Source organism: Sus scrofa, chromosome 1 (assembly GCF_000003025.6).
Source record: "Sus scrofa isolate TJ Tabasco breed Duroc chromosome 1, Sscrofa11.1, whole genome shotgun sequence".
NCBI classification, from domain to species: Eukaryota; Metazoa; Chordata; class Mammalia; order Artiodactyla; family Suidae; genus Sus; species Sus scrofa.
This window is the reverse complement of record NC_010443.5, coordinates 22925268-22945606: the sequence shown is the minus strand read 5'-3', so window position 1 is coordinate 22945606 and position 20339 is coordinate 22925268. Positions and strand designations below refer to the sequence as shown.

The window sequence follows — 20339 nt, the reverse complement described above, 5'->3', positions numbered from 1 at the left end:
AGAACCTCAAGGAGGGAAGGAAGGCATAGGAAACTGCCTTAGCAGTTGTACAATAGTTCTTGTTCCTAGTGTCCCAGTTCAGAGGCCTGCATCAAGTCTCAGAGAGAGCAATGGATTACCTGCATTCTAAATTTTACATTCTTTCACTTAGGTATGTCACACAATCATGCCACTGTTCAAGAAGTGGAAGTGACCTCACTGAATCCAGGCACCAGAGAGCAGTGTTTGAGGAGGGAAATATGTTAGAATTTGGAGGGCAAAGTACTATGATGTGGGAGCTAAACAGAGAGAACTCCTGAGATCTGCAGAGTGGTCTCCTCGAGGCTTTGACTGAATACTGACCTGAATATGCATGAGGATAAATTTCCCATGGCCAGAGAAAGAACCATCCTTTAAGATTTAACTTCCATAGTGGCTCAGCAGAAATTAATCTGACTAGCATCCATGAAGACACAGGTTTGACTGCTGGCCTTGCACAGTAGTTTAAGGATCCAGTATTGCCCTGAGCTGTGGTGTAGGTCGCAGATCCAGCTAGGAGCTGATGTTGCTGTGGTTGTGGCACAGGCCAGCAGCTACAGCTCTGATTTGACCCCTCACCTGGGAAACTCCATATGCTGTGGGTGTGTCTCTAAAAAGACAAAAAAAAAAAAAAAAAGAAAGAAAGAAAGAAAGAAAGAAAGAAAGAAAGAAAGAAAGAAAGAAAGAAAGAAAGAAAGAAAGAAAAAGATGTAACTGGGCCGATAGTAATTTGTGACTCCACAACCCAAGTGGTAAGACCTTGTGAAGCAATGAGTATCCTGTAGAAACTTGCAAGCATATCACTTTAGCTGTGAGCCTAAATTTGCCCTATACTATGGATTAATCAAAATCTAGCCTAGCAATGTTTCAATCAACCCTCAAAGATTATCTAACTGATTCCAACAAACTACCTGCATGCCAGACCAAATTCTAACACTATTGAAAGAAAGCTAACGCTCTACAGCAATCAACAAGATACCAGGCATCCAGCAAAAAAAAAAAAAAAAAAAAAAAAATTACCAGGTATATTAAAAAAAAACAGGAAAACATAACCCATAATGAGAAAATCAAGCACTAGAAACAGACACAAAAAAGACAAGAAAGATGGAACAAGAAAATAAGGATATTAAATAGATATTAAAATATATTTCATCCTCAACATCATTAATTACCAGAAGAATGCAAATCAAAATAAGAATATCTCACTTCATACCTATTAGAATGGCTACTATCAAAAAGACAAGAAATAACAAGTGTTGGTGAGGATGTGGAGAAAGGGGAATCCTTGTGCACTGCTGATGTGAATGTAAATTGGTGCAGCCTCTATGGAAAACAACATGGAAGTTACTCAAGAAATTAAAAATATTCACTTGTGATGGAACATGATGGAAGATAATGTGAGAAAAATTTAAAATATATATATATATGACTGGGTCACTCTGCTGTACAATAGAAATTGACAGAAAACAGTAAATCAACAATAATGGGAAAATACAAATCACAAAAAAGAAAGAAATTTAAAATAGAGCTACCAAATGATCCAGCAATTTCACTTCTCAGTATTTACCTGAAGGAAACGAAAACACTAACTTGGGAACATATATGCACCTCTACATTCATTGCAACTTTATTTACAATAGCCAAACATGGAAGCAGCCTAAGTGTATATCAATGGATGAATGAATAAAGAAATTGTGGAATATACACGCATCGGAATATTATTCAGCTATAAAAAAGAAGAAAGTCATGCTATTTGCAATGAAACTTAAGGGCACTACACTAAGTGAAGTAAGTCACAAAGAAAGACAAATATGATATGATCCCACATATGCAGAATCTACAATTTTTTTGAAAAAATACTGACTTCATAGATACAGAGAACAGATTGGCAGTAGCCAGAGATGGGTGAAGGAAGTCAAAAGGTACAAACTCTAGCTATAAAATGAACAAGTCATGGGTGCGTAATGCACAAAATATTGACAATAGCTAAAAATACTGTATTGTGTATTTGAAAGTTACCAAGACAGTAAATCTTAAAAATTATCATCACAATGGAAGAAAATTTGCAACTATGTAAAGTGATGAATGTTAACTAAACTTGTTTTGATGATCATTTAACAATATATAAAAACACCTAATCATTCTGTTGTACTCCTGAAACTAATATATGATGTTATTTGCCAATTAGGTTAAAAAATAAAATAAATAAATAAATGTATATATGCCTATCTGCATATATAAGTACATAATCCATCTTCCTTTACAATAGAGAAAAAATTGAAGATGATGATTAGAGAAATGGAAGATTTAAAAAGACCAAACTCAACCTCCACAGCAAAGCTGGTTGCGGGTGGCAATTTTTTTTCCTAAAGGACCAGATAGTTAATATTTAGGCTTATGGGCCATGTGACCTCTGTTGCAAATATCCAACTCTGACCTTGTATGGCCAAAGCAAACACAAATGATACATAAGTGAATAAGCAAGATGATGCTGCAATAAACCTTATTTTACAAAAGGAGTAGCTGATCCATGGGCAAACAAATAGTTCACTGAGCCCAGTCTTAAAGATAAAAATATCAGAAATGAAAAATGCTCTGAAGATTAACTTCAATGGACATTCAGCAAAAAAAATTAGTGAAATTAACATAGTGGCTATTTGCAATGAAACATAATAAGAAAAATGATTTATAGAGAGAATTAGGTATGTTTGGGAACATATCAAGCAGACTTGATATATATAAACATATCTTAGTCCAGAACAGGAGACGAAGGAGAAAGAAAAAATATTTGAAGACATAATGGCTGATTTTTTTCCCCCCAAAATGTGTTGAAAAGAAATCCATGGATCCAGAGAACTCAATAAATTCCAAGGAGATGAGTAAACTTAGGTTTAGAGTTGTTAGGTAATTTTTGCAAGGTATTTTCATTACAAGCAATAAATTCCAAGCTGATGAGTAAACTTAGGTTTAGAGTTGTTAGGTAATTTTTGCAAGGTATTTTCATTACAAGCTATGATTCAAAACCATGTTGGCTGATTCAAGAATTCAAATATTTACCTCTCAAATTCCTCTCAAATTGGATAGAATGACTCTAGTCTCCACAACAAGAGCAAAAATGGTATCGAGAAACCGAAAGTGTGTCAAGCACTGTGCCCCACGTTACAGCATATATTCTCTCGTCTGATTAGAGTATTTCTATGGGGTAAGAATAATTTTCCCCATTTTAGAGATGAAAAAACTAAAACTCACAGAGTTAACACAGAACACCTAAATAACAACCAGTAATAGTAGAAAAATACACAGCCTCAGTTCTTCTGGATTTACAGGCTATGTTGTCTTATAGAGTTTGGCTATGTAGATGAAGTATATGAAAAAGAAATAAGACATAGGGCGTTCCCATCATGGCTGAGTGGAAACGAATCTGACTAGTATCCATGAGGATGCAGGTTCGATCCCTGGCCTCATTCAGTGGGTTAAGGATCCGGCATTGCTGTTCAACCCCTAGCCTGGGAAACTCCATATGCCATGGTGCGGCCCTAAAAAAGACAAAAAGAAAAGAAAAGAAATAAGACATATATATGATATAACTAGAAGCCATGTGGCTTAGGAATATTTGAAATGCAAACTCACTGATCAAAAGGAAAACAAGGCCTTCCAGGGAGCTCCCACTGTAGTGAAATGGGTTAAGGATCCAGTGTTATCTCTGAGGCAGTGTGGGTTCAATCCCCAGTGCTATGCAGTGGGTTAAGGATCTGCTGGTGACACGGCTGTGGCATTGGTTGCAGCTGCGGCTTGGATTCCATTCCTCACCTAAGAACTTCCGTATGCTGTGAGTACAGCCAAAAAAGGAAAATAGAAAATAAAACAAGACCTTCCATTTAACTGTTAGGTCAAACAATTACTGGCATCATACAAATTACTGACAATACATTTCAAAGCTAGTACAATAGCTTCAAGTATGGTTATAAAACTTATAATCAGAAAATGATATATACATAGATCGTGAAATTATTTGCAAATCGTGGAATCCAGTCTATTCCTTTTGGAAATACAACCCAGAAAGTTAAATAACTTGCCTAAAATAGATAGCATCATTGGCTATTGACCCTTTCTTCTAAGCCATTCCCAATTCCGTTCTAGAAAATATAAATTATTCATGCAGAAAGACAAACCCAATTTTGGCAGGTCAGAGATTTCAATGAGATGCGAATTGGTTAAGGAATGTGATTTATGAATTGAGGCAGCTATCCAGATTGCCTTATCTCAGCTGTCCTTCTGTGAAGCATACTGTTGTGAGTATCTAAATCGACCTTTATTTCATCCCATTCAACAGTCATTGGACATATCATGTGGAAGAGGGTGGATTACTGTAATGGTGCAAAACTTACATAGAGACCATTTCTCCTTGTTTGCCAGATATAAAACAAGCCAAGATAGTTTGCAACCCTACTATAAAGGATTAAATATAAATTATGCCTCATTTTAAGCAAGTTCTCAGCAGTACACGTCAACTATGTACATATATACATATGTACATGTGTCCATACATACATACACACACCAATACACATGCTTGTATGTAAGCCCCATGAAGACAGGGGCCACACCATTCTCACATTCTCAACACTTTATCCAGCAGTGGATACTGTAGGTGCTCTAGCTAGGAACATGGGATAAGGTCCAAGCTCTGCAGAAACATACAGCTGCTGTGTATTCTAATACTCCCCTGAGCTCTTCACAGTACAAAATAAGAATGTATAAGCTTATATCTACCCTTAACTCCCCAGGTTTCAGGGTCTTGGCAATCAACCCAATAATATTCTCATGTGCCTATAGCCTGCCATTTAACAACAAGCAACTGATTCACTCTTTGTCCCTTCTTGGTTTTGCCATTTACTAGCTATAACTTTGGATAAATTACTTAAACCCTCTAAGCATCATCTGCAAAATGGACCTATAAGGGTACATATCTTGCAGAGTTGTAAGAATTTAGAGAGAGAATTTATTTAAAACAGTAGCAAAGAGAAACCACTCAATAAGCATAACACATGATTATTAGATTTTTATTGAAGGAGAGTTTATTCCCATCTGTTCTGGTCCTTCTCATGTTCCTTTCACATCAGGAAGTAGGAGTTCATTGTAACAGTGCACAGGCATGAATTCAAACTTTCTTTTTCAAAAATTGATTCCAGGATTCTCAAGAAAGAAGTACATATCCATGATTCCCAAACTGCATTTTGAAACAGGCAAGATTCTAGAATTTTAGATTTACCCAATTAATGCCCTAGTCATGTGGTAAATTGTAAATCACTGCAAATTCTTCACCTCTCCACCTCCATGCCATTAGAATGTGACTTCAGATCTTCTTATTAAGGTCTGGATCCAAGTTTGCTGTGAGACTTACTTTGGTTAGTGGGATATTAGCAACCATGAATTAAGCCAAAACTTGAAGAGCTCTTGCACATTTGGGCTTCTCCAATCTTGCGACTTTGTGAACTCCACAATATCTACCATGATAGGAAGCCTGGGCTAGCCTCCAAAATGACAAGAAATATGTGCCTTAGTCATTCTAAGCATTCCAGCCAATGCCTGCCAACTATCAGACATGTGAGTGAAGTCATTCTAGATGATCCTCTTGGCAGCTATTCTTCCAACTGACCACACATGCATGTGAGAACCCAACAGAGGTCAACTAAGCCAGCCCAGACCAGGAGAAATAATCACCTAGACCATAAGCTAAATAAATGCTTGCTATTTGGCTGTTAATTTGAGAGCGGCTTGCTATGAAAAAATTCTTAACTGATAAAGGTATTAATACCAAAGGTCTGAAGCTACTATAACAACAACATGGCATCATCTTTAGGACCAGGCAGGAGGGTGAAGGTAGAAAAGTAATAAGAAACTATTACCAAAGGCAGGGAAAGCAATGAGAAACTATTCATGAAAGCTGGAAAAGCAATGAGGGAACTACTATAGCAGGCTGGAAATATGGTAACCCTTATTATATAGGAATAAAACAAATTGGCACAACAGTCACCTGAAATAACTTGAAATATAAAAAATGTATTAATTAAATTTTGAACTTGTTTAGGGAATAATCCAAAGGGAATATTAAAAGTAACAGTTGGTATTCCTGGCCATCTTTGATAGTGTATGAGAAGAGAGGGATTATCTAGTGAAGGAGTCTATAGAGATGAATTTGCAAGGAAAGTTTAGAGAAAATATAGAGGAATCAGGACTTGATACACTGGAATTCTTTTTTTTTTTTTATTTCTAGTAGTGTTGGCCAGTAAAACTTTCCCATGTAAAACAAGGCTTTGGGAGTTCCCATTGTGGCACAATGGAAAAGAATCTGACTAGTATCCAGGAGGATACAGGTTTGATCCCTATCCTCACTCAGTGGGTCAGAGATCTGGCATTGCCATGAACTGTGCTGTAGGTCACAGATGCATCTCAGATCCCATGTTGCCATGGCTGTTGTGTATGTTGGCAGCTGCAGCTCCAATTCAGCCCTTAGCCTGGGAACTTCCATGTGCCACAGGTACAACCTTAAAAAGCAATAAAATAAAATAAAGTATATATTTATAGATATATATGTATATGCACAACACATCTGAAAAAAATGTGGGTATGACTTTTTCAAATTAATTGCATTGTATCTGACATACAGAAAACTCAAAAAATGATTAAGAGAGTTGTACTAGAAAAAGAACAACTAATTTCAATTAAAAGGTATGGATAATGCTCACTGTAAAAAAAGACTTTTTTATGATTTTCTTCTAGCAAGAAGCTGTTTGAGGAAGTTAATCAGCTTCAAATAAGTCACTTTTTAAATGAAAAGGGGATGATGTTTTCAGCCAAGAACACAGAGCATGGATCCACAATCCAAAGACAAAAATGGATCAGGAACCACTTCCCTTAAGTAGTAGAGTACAGAATATGAGGATCAGCTTTCAAGGAATAGTACTTTGCCTTAATTAAGGATGTTCTCTGACTCCAGAGTAGGAGGAACTGGCAATATTTCCCCTCCAAGATTTCAAATCTGTTATGGACCAGTGACAGTGATGTGCCTCTTGTTGGAGTGGAAGCCTCTATTGTAATCATCCTATCCCTTTTGTTTCATTAGGTTCTAGATTACCAAGAGGTCACCTCTGAGCCACATCCAGATTTGTACATGACACAAATCACAAAACTCTGGATTTGAATTTTAATGATATAATTACATGAGTTTTGGTATCTCGGGATGAAGGGGAGAAGTGTGGGAGGAAAATGAATATATGTGATTGTAGGGCATGTTGTGGTAGAATATAAAGTTGGCTACAAACGCTTTCTGTTTCTGTAACAACAGCTATGCAATATGAGTTTTGCAGATCCATCAAGATGTAAAATTTATTTCTTGAACCTGGTTTGAGACTGTCATTTACCCTGCTTAATGTAACATTAGCAAACATGAAGCAGAGGTCTAAACAATACCTGCATATTGGGAATTCCTCCTTTTGCTACTTTTAGAAAATTGCAACTGTTAACATGTAAGAAAGCCCAGGTTGTCACCCTAATTAATAGCCCTACCAATGTCATCCATGTGAAGCCAACCTCACCATCTTACCTAGTGAGTTTACACTTAGAAGATAAAACTGGGCATACATCATTTATTTCTCAGCATTTTCCACTTGGGAGCAAGTTGCCCACAAAAATCAGTAGTTCTATTCTGCTCTTCTCATTCATAAACCTTATATAGGCAAAGGGAACTCCCTGCAGGAGAGTCAGCTATGATAGAGCATTGACATGGCCACACCTCTAGCTGTCTGAGTCACACTTCCCAAAGAGATAGGCCATGTCCCTCTTCCAAACAAATTTGTATGGTAATTAGAGTCTAATAAAGGTGACATTTTGGTCCCCATATGCTTTATTCCTTTGTCTTATGACTGAGTTGGACCATAACCCATAGGGAGAAGACTAGTATTATTTATTTGGCCTCTCATAGATCCCAACAATGAAAATGATGCTGCATTTCCTCTTCTTACACATGAAATTAAGGTTCAAGCCAATTTTATTCATTTCTGGAAAAAAAAACAGGAAGAAATTCGATGTTTCTTAATATGTCTGACACTAGTATTCATTTACCTAAACAAAAATACTTATTACTGTACAATGGTAGAAGTCAAAGCAGGATTCCTCTCATGCAAATGATTGTTTTAGCTTTTGGATACCCCTTTGAAGGGATCAACACAAAGGAAATTCTGTTCTGGGATTCTGTTTCAGAGAAAAGGAGCATATACACCAATTTCTCTTACCCAACAGTTTTGAGGGGTGAGTACATTGCCTGTTTTTATTTTTTTCCTATCCAGTAAGACAGTCTGACAGCATGGCCACTGCCCCTTGCTCATAGATTATAATTACGTGTCTGATGCAGTCACTTCACTTGTTGGGGAGAGCAATGAAGTTGTTTGGAGTTATGGCAGAGATCCCAGACAAAACCAAGAAGAGAAAGGCAGGTGAAGAAAGCAGGTTTGATCCCCCATTGGCTGTATGACATTCTAGGAATCTGCAACATAGCAAGCAGATCTATCAGTTAGAAAGCAGCCACTTGTCAGCCTTGGTCCCTGCTCATCCCCAGAACAATGTCTAGCAAATAGTGTACCTACTGAAGGACAAAAGAAAGGAAGGGTGGGATTGTTCACATCATTTATGCTAGATTGTGGTCTTGGTTAGCAATATCCTACTTTTTTCCCCTAAAAATAGAGATCAAACTGCAATTTTTCCATCTCTCTGGTAAACATTCAGCAAAAAGACAAATACAGCAACACATCAGCAATATTCAACGGCATGACAGTTATCATAGCCCCCATCACAATTTCTTAAACTTCCTAGAAATCAGTTTTATTCCATGGAAGTAAATAGGAAAGAATCAGGACTATTTCCCATGTACTTATCTTTTCAGACATACCTAAAAAGAAGCCAAAATAATAATAATAGATCACTTGACTTTCCGGGGAAAACGCTGAGCCACTGGTTTACATACATACAATTCTCAGGTAATTGAGAGGCACTGAGGGTCGGAGCCCTTGCCAGCCTGGGCTCCTGCTTTGCTGGCACTCCTGTCTGGCAGGCTGGCTATGCTGACAGTGTAAGTCAAGGGATTATTATATTGACCACGTGCCACAGGCTTTTGTTTCTTTGTTTTTGTTTTATTTTGGGAGGATGAGAGGAAAATTGACTGGGGCCCCAGAGATCTATGTTAAAAAAAAAAAGAAAAAAAAAAAAAGGCAGAAAAGGAGGAGGGGAGAGAAATGTGCAGTGATAAGTGCTTTCTGCTGTAAAAGTCATGGCCAAAAGTAAGAGTTTGATTCTGGCAGAAGCAAACTGGCAATGTGGGTCAAGGATTAACCAATAGGGATGCCGGGATAATATCTCCTGAGACATGTCTCTAAATTACATCAAAAACTTCTATGAAGGATGTGTAAGTATTATTCCAAGAGCAACAACAATTGTATGAGTCCAAACTGTGTATTTGCATGAGTGCTGCTGAGGAAGGTCCTCTACATACATGGATAATAATATAAATATCAACCATATACTTTAAAATATTCTGAATTTAAAACTGTAACTAGAAAAAGTCAAGACGTAACTTTAGCTGTTGGTGCTTTAAAAGCAAGTCACTCTCTCAATTTGATAACTGAGAAGTAGAAAATAAGCTTTAATTACAACTAAATAAATATATGGCTAATAAGATAGTGTATATATGAATGGGTTTAATATTGGAGTTGTTATCCAATTTTTTTAAAGGCACTAGATATACTAATATTATTTTGATTTTATTGAAAAAGTTTTACAGGGATATTCATTAAATGCAAAGCTTTTTACACATTTCCGAAACTACTTATTTGATTAGCAACAAATTCCTATTTGTTGCACTTCATATTTTCAGAGAGAAAAAGGTGAAATCTCATAATGCAGGATTTGAATTGAGCTTGATGATCTTTTAAGGTTCTACATTGCTTCAAAACTTCATGAATCTTAAAAAAATTTTTAATGTGATAGTGAAAACATTCTTTAAAATGTCCTCCTTTAAAAATATTAGGTTTAAACCCTAGCTTGATCATTTATTTACTAGCAGTGATTTGGGCAAATTATTTCATTTCTCTCCAAATCTTAGTTTTCTTATCTATAAACTGTGCATAATAATGCTTACGTCCATGACTGTTGTTAGGGATTTAAAGGTAAGTGGGAAAATACACAAAATGCCACATAAGTGTTAGATAAATTGCAACCATTTTTCACCTATATATAACTTAAGTAAGTAAGATTGCTTGGAGTTTTTGAGAAACCAGCAGAATATATTTTTTAATGGTTTGACTTCAAAGTTTTCCAATCAAAAAAAAAAGTTCTCCTTTAATGTTTGTTTTCAAGGTTTTTTTGTTTTTTTGTTTTGTTTTGTTTTGTTTTGTTTCCCTAAAACGATAACAGATGAAGCCTCCCACTGTGATTGGTCAGTTCCACACCCTTTTCTTTGGATCAGTCCGAATGTTCTTCCTTGGAGTGTTAGGCTTTGCAGTCTATGGCAATGAGGCTTTGCACTTCAGTTGTGATCCAGACAAGAGAGAAATTAACCTCTTCTGTTACAATCAGTTCAGGCCAATCACTCCACAAGTAAGTTTTTCTGTGTGCACAAGTGTAAACCTTACTCTACAGCAGATAAAATTGTTTTCTCTGTAAATGTAACATAATGTCATAATAAGAGGAAGACTATCCTGTCAGGTGTTACTTCTAGAATGATTAGTTTTTTTTAATTAACTGTATTTCAGGTAAATTAATTTGAGTTGGTCAAGAGTTTCTTTCAAGTCCAGCATTCTCTTCTCTGTTGAAGTTAGAATTATACTCCAGGCTACATGATGGAGGATAATGTGAGAAAAAGAATGTATATATATGTATGACTGGGTCACTTTACAGCAGAAGTTGACAGAAAATTGTAAATCAACAACAATAAAAAAATAAATAAAAAGAATTATACTCCAGGCTTGCAATTAGAAAATGGAAATTGGGTAACTACTAAAATAAAGTACTTCATCATTATTTATAAGCAATGATAGTAAAATATGATGATTTTTTTGCAATTAAATATGCAATTTTTATGGGTAATTAAATATGGTCACCATTACTACATTTATCATATTACTTTTATTGCTCATAAGACTTACAAAACTTTGACTTTTTAGGTTAGCCTCCTTTGAGAGTCAGTAAATTTTTTAGTGTATTTTTTTCATTACATGCTGATTGATTTGACTAAGATATTTCTGACATACTTTAGGTGTTCTGGGCATTACAGCTAGTGATTGTCCTGGTTCCTGGAGCTATTTTCCATCTTTATGCTGCATGTAAAAGGATCAATCAAGAATGCATTCTTCAAAAGCCTATCTACACTGTGATTTATATCCTCTCTGTTTTATTAAGAATTAGTCTAGAAGTGGTAGCATTTTGGCTTCAGATTCACCTCTTTGGTTTCCAAGTAAAACCTCTCTACTTGTGTGATGTTGTGTCTCTTGGGAAAAAATTTACTATTATAAAATGCATGGTGCCAGAACACTTTGAGAAGACTATTTTTCTCATTGCAATGTATACATTTACTGTAATTACGATAGTATTATGTGTTGCTGAGATTTTCGAGATCACATTAAGAAGATATTGCTTTCTAATTAGGCAGTGACAAAAAGGTTGACTACTCACTGCCATGCCACAGTTATTTATCAATCATTTTTATCTAGTTTTATCTTATTCACTGAGTATCTCAATTTCAAACATAAATAACTGTTCTTTAAACTTACCTCAGTGTGTCTGAAATTTATGTCTAATAGAAAATACTAAGTTCTTAGGAAGGGATTCTTGATTGAACATTTCATTCCATTTTAATTTTGTCACACATTAGGAAATATACATGGAACTAACATTAACTCATTTTTAAGTAATACTTTTACAGAGTTCTTTCAAATACATCTTAATCGATCACAGTATTTTATGGCCAGAGAAACATTTATTAACTTTTTTACACAAAGTAGGAAAATGAGCCTCAGGGAGGCTAAAATCATGCAATCTGACTAGGATTCAGCTTCCTAACTACAAAGCCATTTCCCTTCCCCCTGAATGATGCAGCATAAACTTTGAGGATGTAATCATTGTGGCATTGATGTAAAATATAACTAATTTAAGTACAAAAGTTGTCAATCAATTATTAAAAGAGTCATACTATAGTTTGATCACTAACTCGGGGAAATGGTGCCCTTACATTTTTAATATTATACTCATACTGTTTTCTTGAAATTTTTAATATTAAATGATGTGGTAATGTGACCACCAAATAAATAAAAAAACGCTATGGAAAATATTGCTCATGGTTTCCTTGTTTCTTGTTGGAGAGAAAAAGATCCTCTGTGCCTATAGATATCCTATCGCTATTGTTTCTACATCCATGATTATTGAAATAGAAATGTATATTTATACTGTTAGATTTCCTAAATAGCTGTGAAATTATTTCAAAGGCAGTTTAATTATATTAATTCAATGTGTTTCTTTTTATCTGCCTATCTAATCCATAATCATGTCAATTTGACATCATTTAAAAACTTTATATATGACTGCCTTATACTTTATATATGACTGCTTTATTAGGAAAACAAGTATAGTCAGTCAAAAACTAAGGTTTTAAATTTTTTCTTAAGCATTCAGTCTATGGTAGATATGAATTTCTACATTTAGGACTCCTAAATCACTGAGGCTTTCTCCACATGAAAGCATAAGAGAAAATCCAGTTTACCTTTATTCAACAAAGAGCTGCTTGGTATCTGTTAGTAAACATGTACCACATTAAAAGTTCAAGTACAAAGATAAAGAAATTTAGTGCCTTTATGGGATCATATTCTAGTGGGTATCACAATAGCATGACAAGAGGGTGGGGGCTATTAGAAACAGCCCATTCTGATGGTAATGAGTATTTCTTCCCTATTTTTGTTTAGAATCACTAGCCCTTAGTGCTAATAAACAGCAACAATGTTTGGTATGTTTTATTCTTATTTTTAAATTCTCTATAAATAATATACCCTTTAAGCCTGTACCCAGGGTGGACTGCGCTTATCAATTCTCCCATGAACATATACATCTTCAATATGGGTCATATTTTCCTGCATTTTTATGAAGGCTTGTAATTTTTATTGTTTTCCAAGCATTGTTTTACCTTGTTGGATGCTGGATACTTCTGTCTTCTCATAAATAATTCTTAAATTTTATTCTGAGGCATAGTTAAATTACTTGGAAACAGTTGATCCTTTGTGCTTCCTTTTAAGCTTTGTTAGATGGGATCAGTGTACCCCCCCCCCCGAAGGGCTAATTTTCCCAATTAACTAAGGCAAAACCTTCCCATGTGCTCTATGAGATGCCCCTTCGGTGCTTGGGAAATATTATCTTTCCACTATTCTCAAAGTCTTGAGTTCCTTCCTCAAGCTGGTTAACTCATTGTCTCAGTCCATTGAGGCTGCTCTTACAAAGTACCCGGACTAGAGAGTTTACAAGCAAAAGAAATTTATGTCCCATATTTCTAGAGTGTGGATGTTCAGCTTCTGGTAAGAACCTTCTTCTTCTGTGCTATAGACTTGTCACTGTATCCTCCCACGGTAGAAAGAAGGCCAGAGAACTCCCTAGCGTTGATTTTATAAGAGAGCTAACCCCATTCATCAGGGCTCCATCCTCATGACCTAATAACTTCCCAAAGCTCCCACCTCCTAATACCACCATGTTGGAAGTCAGGATTTCCAAAATATGAATTTTGGAAGGACATAAACATTCAGGCCATTGCACTCATGGTTGCAACAAAAATTGCTATAACTATAGCAAGCAGGTCTTTGCTGTGCTGCTAGAATGAGGAAAGACATTCTTCTGGTTTGCCTCTCAGGATTTTTCTCAGGGAAGGTTATTTAAAAAACACAAACAAAAACAAAAGAAAACAAAGCAAAAACCCCAATAGGCTTTCATTAGTGTCACTGCCCTTTCATAGAAGAATGCTTAGATTTATTCTTATTCTTACTCATCCTCTAGGTCACTGTCAAAGTATGCTCCCTCTTAAGAGATTTTCTACCCTAGCTGTTGGGAAAAGCAACTAGGTGCAGTACTATGTGAATCTTGGGTATTGTTGCTTTTAATCCTTTTAGGTAGTTCTTTCCTGCACAGATGTTTAAAAGATGTTACACTGATCAGGACTCAGTCAAAGAGCTACAGAGCTGTTATGCTTTGCAGCTCCCCCCTCTAGGATAGTCAGCTTGTGAAATCCAGCCTCCTTTGTCTCCCTGGACTCTCCCTCCTCAACTGACAAGGAGGAAGGATGGCACTTCTAAGACATCAAAGAAACCCTGGTAGCCTCTGCTGCTTTTAAAGTGAACAGTGCATATTGTTATGTGTAATGATACAAATCCTGTGAGAGTTGGACAGTCTTTTTAATTCCTCACCGATCTACACTATTCTATGATTACATTTTGTTAGTAAACGTATCCGGATTGTCAGCACACAGCTCTATAGTCCTAGATAATAAGTGCTATAAAAATATATATAGCACTTATAAAATATAAACATAGAGTATTAAAATATATGTAATATATTTTAAAATATAAAACCTGATTTTTCTAACCAAATTGCAAATTGCAAAAATTAATAAGAATGTTAAAGCTAAAAAAATAACCATTTGAAAATATGTTTTATGTTTTTTCATAAAATCTCTTGGGTCAAATAAGGTCATTTAAACTGAAGTTTTCAGTCTATTTATAAATTAATGATAGTCAGAATACTAGTTATTCAAATCCATAGGATATTACCAAATTCATCGTACATGGCAAATTGACAGAGGAAAATGCATTTATTTAAAAAGAAACCATAAATGCAATTCAAACAGCAAACATAAGAACTTTAAAATAAAACTAAGGAAAACAGAAGTAATTTGATAAAGACAGAATAATAAATTGAAAAACAAACTGCAATAGATAAAGCCATAATTTTTCTTGAAAATAATAATTAAATAGATAAATGTGGCACATCGAATCAAGTGTAGGAGTACACTCCTTTTTCTTTCTTTTTTTTTCTTTTTTTAGAGCTGCACCCACAATATATGGAAGTTCCCAGGCTAGGGATCCAATCAGAGCTGCAGCTACCAAGCTACACCACAGCCACAGCAATGCCAGATCTGAGCCAGCTGTATCTGCAACCTACACCACAGCTCACGGCAATGCCAGATTCTTAACCCACTGAGCAGGGCCAGGGATTGAACCAGCCTCCTCATGGATACTAGTCAGGTTAGTTAACCACTGAGCCACAGTGGGAACTCCTAGAAGTACACTCTTATGAGATTTTATAATATATACAAAGTTATACATTATCACATGAAATACACTGTGCTAATTTAAAGATGTATACTATAAAATATAAGACCACCATAAAAACAAAACAACAAAATTTTGGCTGCTAGGCCAACAAAGGAAATTAAGTGGGATCATAAAACACTCAGTTAATTTAAAAGATGGCCAAAAAGACAAAAAGGAAGCAAAAACAAGTAGAACAAGTTGAAAACAACAACAAGGTGGTAGGACTAAATTGAAAAATATCAACAGTTACAATAAATATAAAGGTCTTAGCACTCTACACCAAAATAGGGATTGCTGAATGCATTTTTTAAAAATCCAGATCAAATGATTAACAATAACCCCACAAATAGTTAAAGATAAAATGTTTAAAACATTTAAATATTTTTACAAATAGATAATAAGAAAAAGTGGGAAAATATTTATCATGCAAACAGGTAGCACCAGAGAGCTGAATTAGCTATGTTAATATGAGAAAACTCAAGCAGATTTCAGGGTAACGAATAACAAGGGGGTAAAAGAGACTTTTCATAATGACTAAAGTATGATTTCATCAGGAAGCATAACTGTTATAAATGTGTATGCCACCAGTTATGGTGTCAAAATACAATAAGCAAAGCCTGCTAGAAATGAAAAGATATAAATCCAATTATAATTAGATATTTCAACATTCCTCATCAGTAATCAATTGACAAAGTAGAATGTCAAGAAGGAAATAGAAGACATTACCAATAAGCAACTTGAACTAATTGTTTAGAGAACATTCTACCAGACAAAAGCAGACTATACAGTTTTTTTCAAGTTCATATGTAACATTCACCAAGAGAGTTAATTTTTGGGGCCACAGAAAATCTCAAAGATTGAAAATCACAATGGAATTAAACTAGAAATTAATAAAAATGAGGTATCTGTAATATGCCCATGTGTGAGAAATTAGCAATACATTTTTATTAATACATCAAAGAAGAAATTACATAAAAATTTTAAACTACTTTAAACATAATTTATCAAAATTTGTGGAAAGCAATTAAAACTGTTCTTGGCAGCATATTAAAGTTCTAAATATTATATTACAAAGACAGAAATTTATAAAATGATTTTAACTTCCTACTTAAGAAATTATTTTTAAAAACAGTTTAAATACAAATTAAACGGGAGGAAAATAAAAATAAGAGCACAAAACATTGAAATAGAAAATGAAAAGCTAGTTCTTTGAAAAGATTTTTAAAACTGATCAATTTCTAGCTAGACAGACTGAGATAATAAAGAAGAAAATGAAAATTACTCATAAGTATGAGTATATCCATATCATAATGGAAAAAAAAGGGACATCACAACAGAACATTTAAGTGAATATAATGAAACACCATGAACAATGTTAGGCCAATAAGTTTGATACCTAGATGAAATTAAAAATTCCATGAAAGACACATATAAAAACTGAGTCAATAATGAAGAGAAAATATGAATATCTCTATACCTATTAAAAAAATTAAATTGAAAATCAAAAGCTTTTCCAGGAAGAAAACATCAGACAGCTTCATTGGTGAATTCCATCAAATGTTTAAGGAAGAAATAATACTCAACAATTTCTTTTAGGAATTAGGAGAGACTATTTGCCATATCTTTTAATGAAGACAGCATAACCATGATATCAAAAATTCTTAGCAAAAATAATCTAGCATATCTAATCCAGCAATATATATAGATAATACAACGTGCTCAAGTGGGGATTATCCCGGGAATGAAAAGTTGTTTTAACATTTGAAAACTAATTAATGTAATTAAACTAGGTTAATGGAATAAAAAACTCACCTAGTCATCTTAATAGGAGATAAAAGCATTTAACACCATTTTATAATGAAACAAACAAAAGCCCAAATCTCACTGTAAAAGGGAAGAAGCTAAACTTGATAAAAAGCATCTAAAAATACCCACAGGAAATATCCCACTTAATAGAAGAATTAATAATTTCCTCTATAATGAGGGTAAAAAGGTCAGGATGTCTACTTTACCACACCTGTTTGACATTGAACTGGAAGTCAGTAAGACTGGCAAAACAAAACAAATATATATATACATATATATATATTCAACAAATGCAGTAAGACAAAAAATAAAATTTATACAGATTGGAAAAGAAGAAATATGGTCTTTAGTCACAGACATAATCATGTTAATATAAAATTATCAAGGATATGCAAAAAGTTTCTAGAATTTGTAACTAAGTTATCAAAGTTAATATTTCAGTAGAGTAATAAAAATAAAATTTTAAATGTAAAATATTTACATAAACATTTTAATGTAAAACATTTACATAAATATTCATAAATATGATATAATATTCATAAGTATGAAACACACAGATAAATTTTACAATAGACTGCTAAACTTGTACAATGAAAACTACAAAATTGTGCTGAGAGAAATTAAAGAAATTTTCAATAAGTGGAACAATAAACCGAGTTCATGGTTGGGAAGCCTTAATCTTTTATAATATCAGTCACTCCAAATTGATATGTAAATCCAGTACAATTCCAGTCATAATCCCAGCAAGCTTTTGTAAAAACAATAAGCTGTTTTTAAACTTACATGGAAATATAAAAGAACTACAACAGCCAATATAATTTTGAAGAAGTAAAATAAAAGTAGATGACTTACCTTATGTACTCTCAAGACTTACTAAAAAGTTACAATAACCAAAACAGTGTAGTATTGGCATGTGCATAAATCTATTGCTTACACGAACAGAGACCAAAAATAGTTCAGCACATATATATAGGTGTGTGTGTGCTTTTAAAAAAATTCTCCAGTATAATTCAATAGTGCTGAAACAACCAGATATCCATGGTGAAAAAATAAACTGCAATTTTTTACCTCCGACCCTGTGTCAACCATGGATGTGTAAACAGGCTTGGCCAAGACATCAGCGTCTTCTCTTTCAGTCTCCTGCTGGACAGTTAAGGGGAAAAGATTCTCTATTTTAGGGGATGCTAATCCATCAGAATGTGAGTTTCATGTACTGGAAAACAAATTTTTACCATATAGAGCATACCCAAAAGATACATTACCCTGATTACATTAGTTGAACCCTGTCCTTTCCTACCGAAATAGTTGTGACCATAATTAGAACAGAAAGTTTTGTTGTGAGATGAGTTTTGCTGGAGTCCAGGGAATGGTGCAAAACATTTAACCTTTTCCATCAAAACACCAGTTATTTCTGGTCTCTCTCCCTTTTCTTCTCCCTATGTTTCCTCCCACCCCCTGTGTCTGCCCTCCCCTAACCTAACTTGCCAAGATTCTAGCCACAGCCTAGAGGGTGATGTCACATCTTTCACCAACTGATCAGAGTTAGAGGGAAGAGAATCTAGGTCTTTCTTCATAGTAAAGTATGCCAGTAAATTCATAATTGTAAGACACTAACCAGAAAAACTTAGCTTAGTCTCTTAGTACATACTTTGTTTCATAGCATAATTTCCATGTATTGCTATGTTAACAATGTTTCTGTTACTTTTCTCCCTCATCTTATCCGGTAAAGGGGTACAGTACTTAGAAAAAGGAAAGAATGTGTTGGCAGGTGGAGTAAAAACTAATTCTAACCATTTCTTTTTTCTTTTCTTTTCTTTTTCTTTTTTTCGTCCCTCCTCTCCTAGAAGTTACGCTCAAGATTCATGCTCATTTGAGAAAGGTACTTTGAGCAACCTCCAGTCCTGGAGGGAGAGATCAGGAGAATAATAGGAAGGTACAGCTTTCACTAGGAAGAGGAACATTTGATTTTCAGACAAAAGATGATGAAATTGAGAAAATATAAAATACAAAGATATATTGGTCTAGAGTGGCATTAAAGTCAAGTAGCAGCCGTAGGTTCACAGGCTCTGAAACCAAAGTACCTAGATTTTAAGGTCAAACTCATACTTACTGGCTGTGACCTGGTATAGTTTACATAAATTCTATTTTATTTTTCTCATCTGTAAAATAATGAAAATGATAATATCTTCTTCACAGGGTTATGGTCAAGATTAAATGAGCTGATGTAAAGTCGCTAGAAACATGCCTGATACATAGTAGATGTTGGGGAAAGTGTTACCTAATTACTCTTACTTTGTTGTGGCAGGGGGTAGGTTAAACAATTCATATTGGCTGAACTTAATTTCAACAGCAGGAAGTGCATTTTCTGACCAAGGCAATCAGGCTGGAGGATCTGACTGGAAGAGAGTAGGGAAGAAACATTAGCCCTGTACTGGTGATTCACTAGAGCATTGGCCCTCAACCTTGGATGTGCCATTAATATTTCCTGAACACTTAAAAAAAAAATACTGATATTTAGGATCCAACCCAGAGCAATTAAATCTGAATGCCCCGGGGGCAGGGGTGGGGAATAGGACCTAGACAGGAGGTTTTTTTGTTTGTTTGTTTTGTCTTTTTGTTTTTTTTAGGGCGCACCCGTGGCATTTAGAGGTTCCCAGGCTAGGGGCCTAATTGGAACTGTAGCCACCAGCCTACACCACAGCTCACAGCAACGCGGGATCCTTAAACCACTGAGCAAGGCCAGGGATCAAACCGGCAACCTCATGGTTCCTAGTCAGATTGGTTAACCACTGAGCTACAACGGGAACTCCCTAGATAGGAGCTTTTAAAAAATTTCTGGGGTGAACTTTAAGGACAACCATAGTTGAGAATCAAGAATAGGAAAATAATAAATGAGAAGTCATAAGGACAGAGAAATGACATTTATGGTTATGCCATTCTGCTTTGCTTCATTAATTTCTCTACCAACTCAGCAACTTCCGACTGGATAGTAGGAATAGAGAAGGAGAAAGAAATACTATTTTTGTCTGTTCGGTCTGCTACAACAAAATACCACGGACTGGGCAGCTTATGAACTATAGAAACCTGTTCCTCACAGCTCTGAAAGCTGGAAGGTGAAGA

General features: G+C 35.0%; 1 protein-coding gene across 1 annotated transcript; it reads left to right on the top strand.

Moving 5' to 3' along the window:
* Positions 9440-11722, top strand: LOC110259390 (gap junction epsilon-1 protein). Its single transcript, XM_021084388.1, has 3 exons — positions 9440-9478; positions 10486-10668; positions 11327-11722. The coding sequence occupies exons 1-3, from the start codon at positions 9440-9442 to the stop codon at positions 11720-11722; spliced, it is 618 nt and encodes a 205-aa protein (XP_020940047.1).

Bases quoted from the DNA above. Each gene is read 5' to 3' on its own strand.
- LOC110259390 (XM_021084388.1), top strand. From the start codon at position 9,440: ATGTCTCTAAATTACATCAAAAACTTCTATGAAGGATGT. The intron at 9,479-10,485 runs GTAAGTATTATT...AAACGATAACAG, and splicing joins AAAACTTCTATGAAGGATGT to ATGAAGCCTCCCACTGTGAT. The intron at 10,669-11,326 runs GTAAGTTTTTCT...GACATACTTTAG, and splicing joins TCAGGCCAATCACTCCACAA to GTGTTCTGGGCATTACAGCT.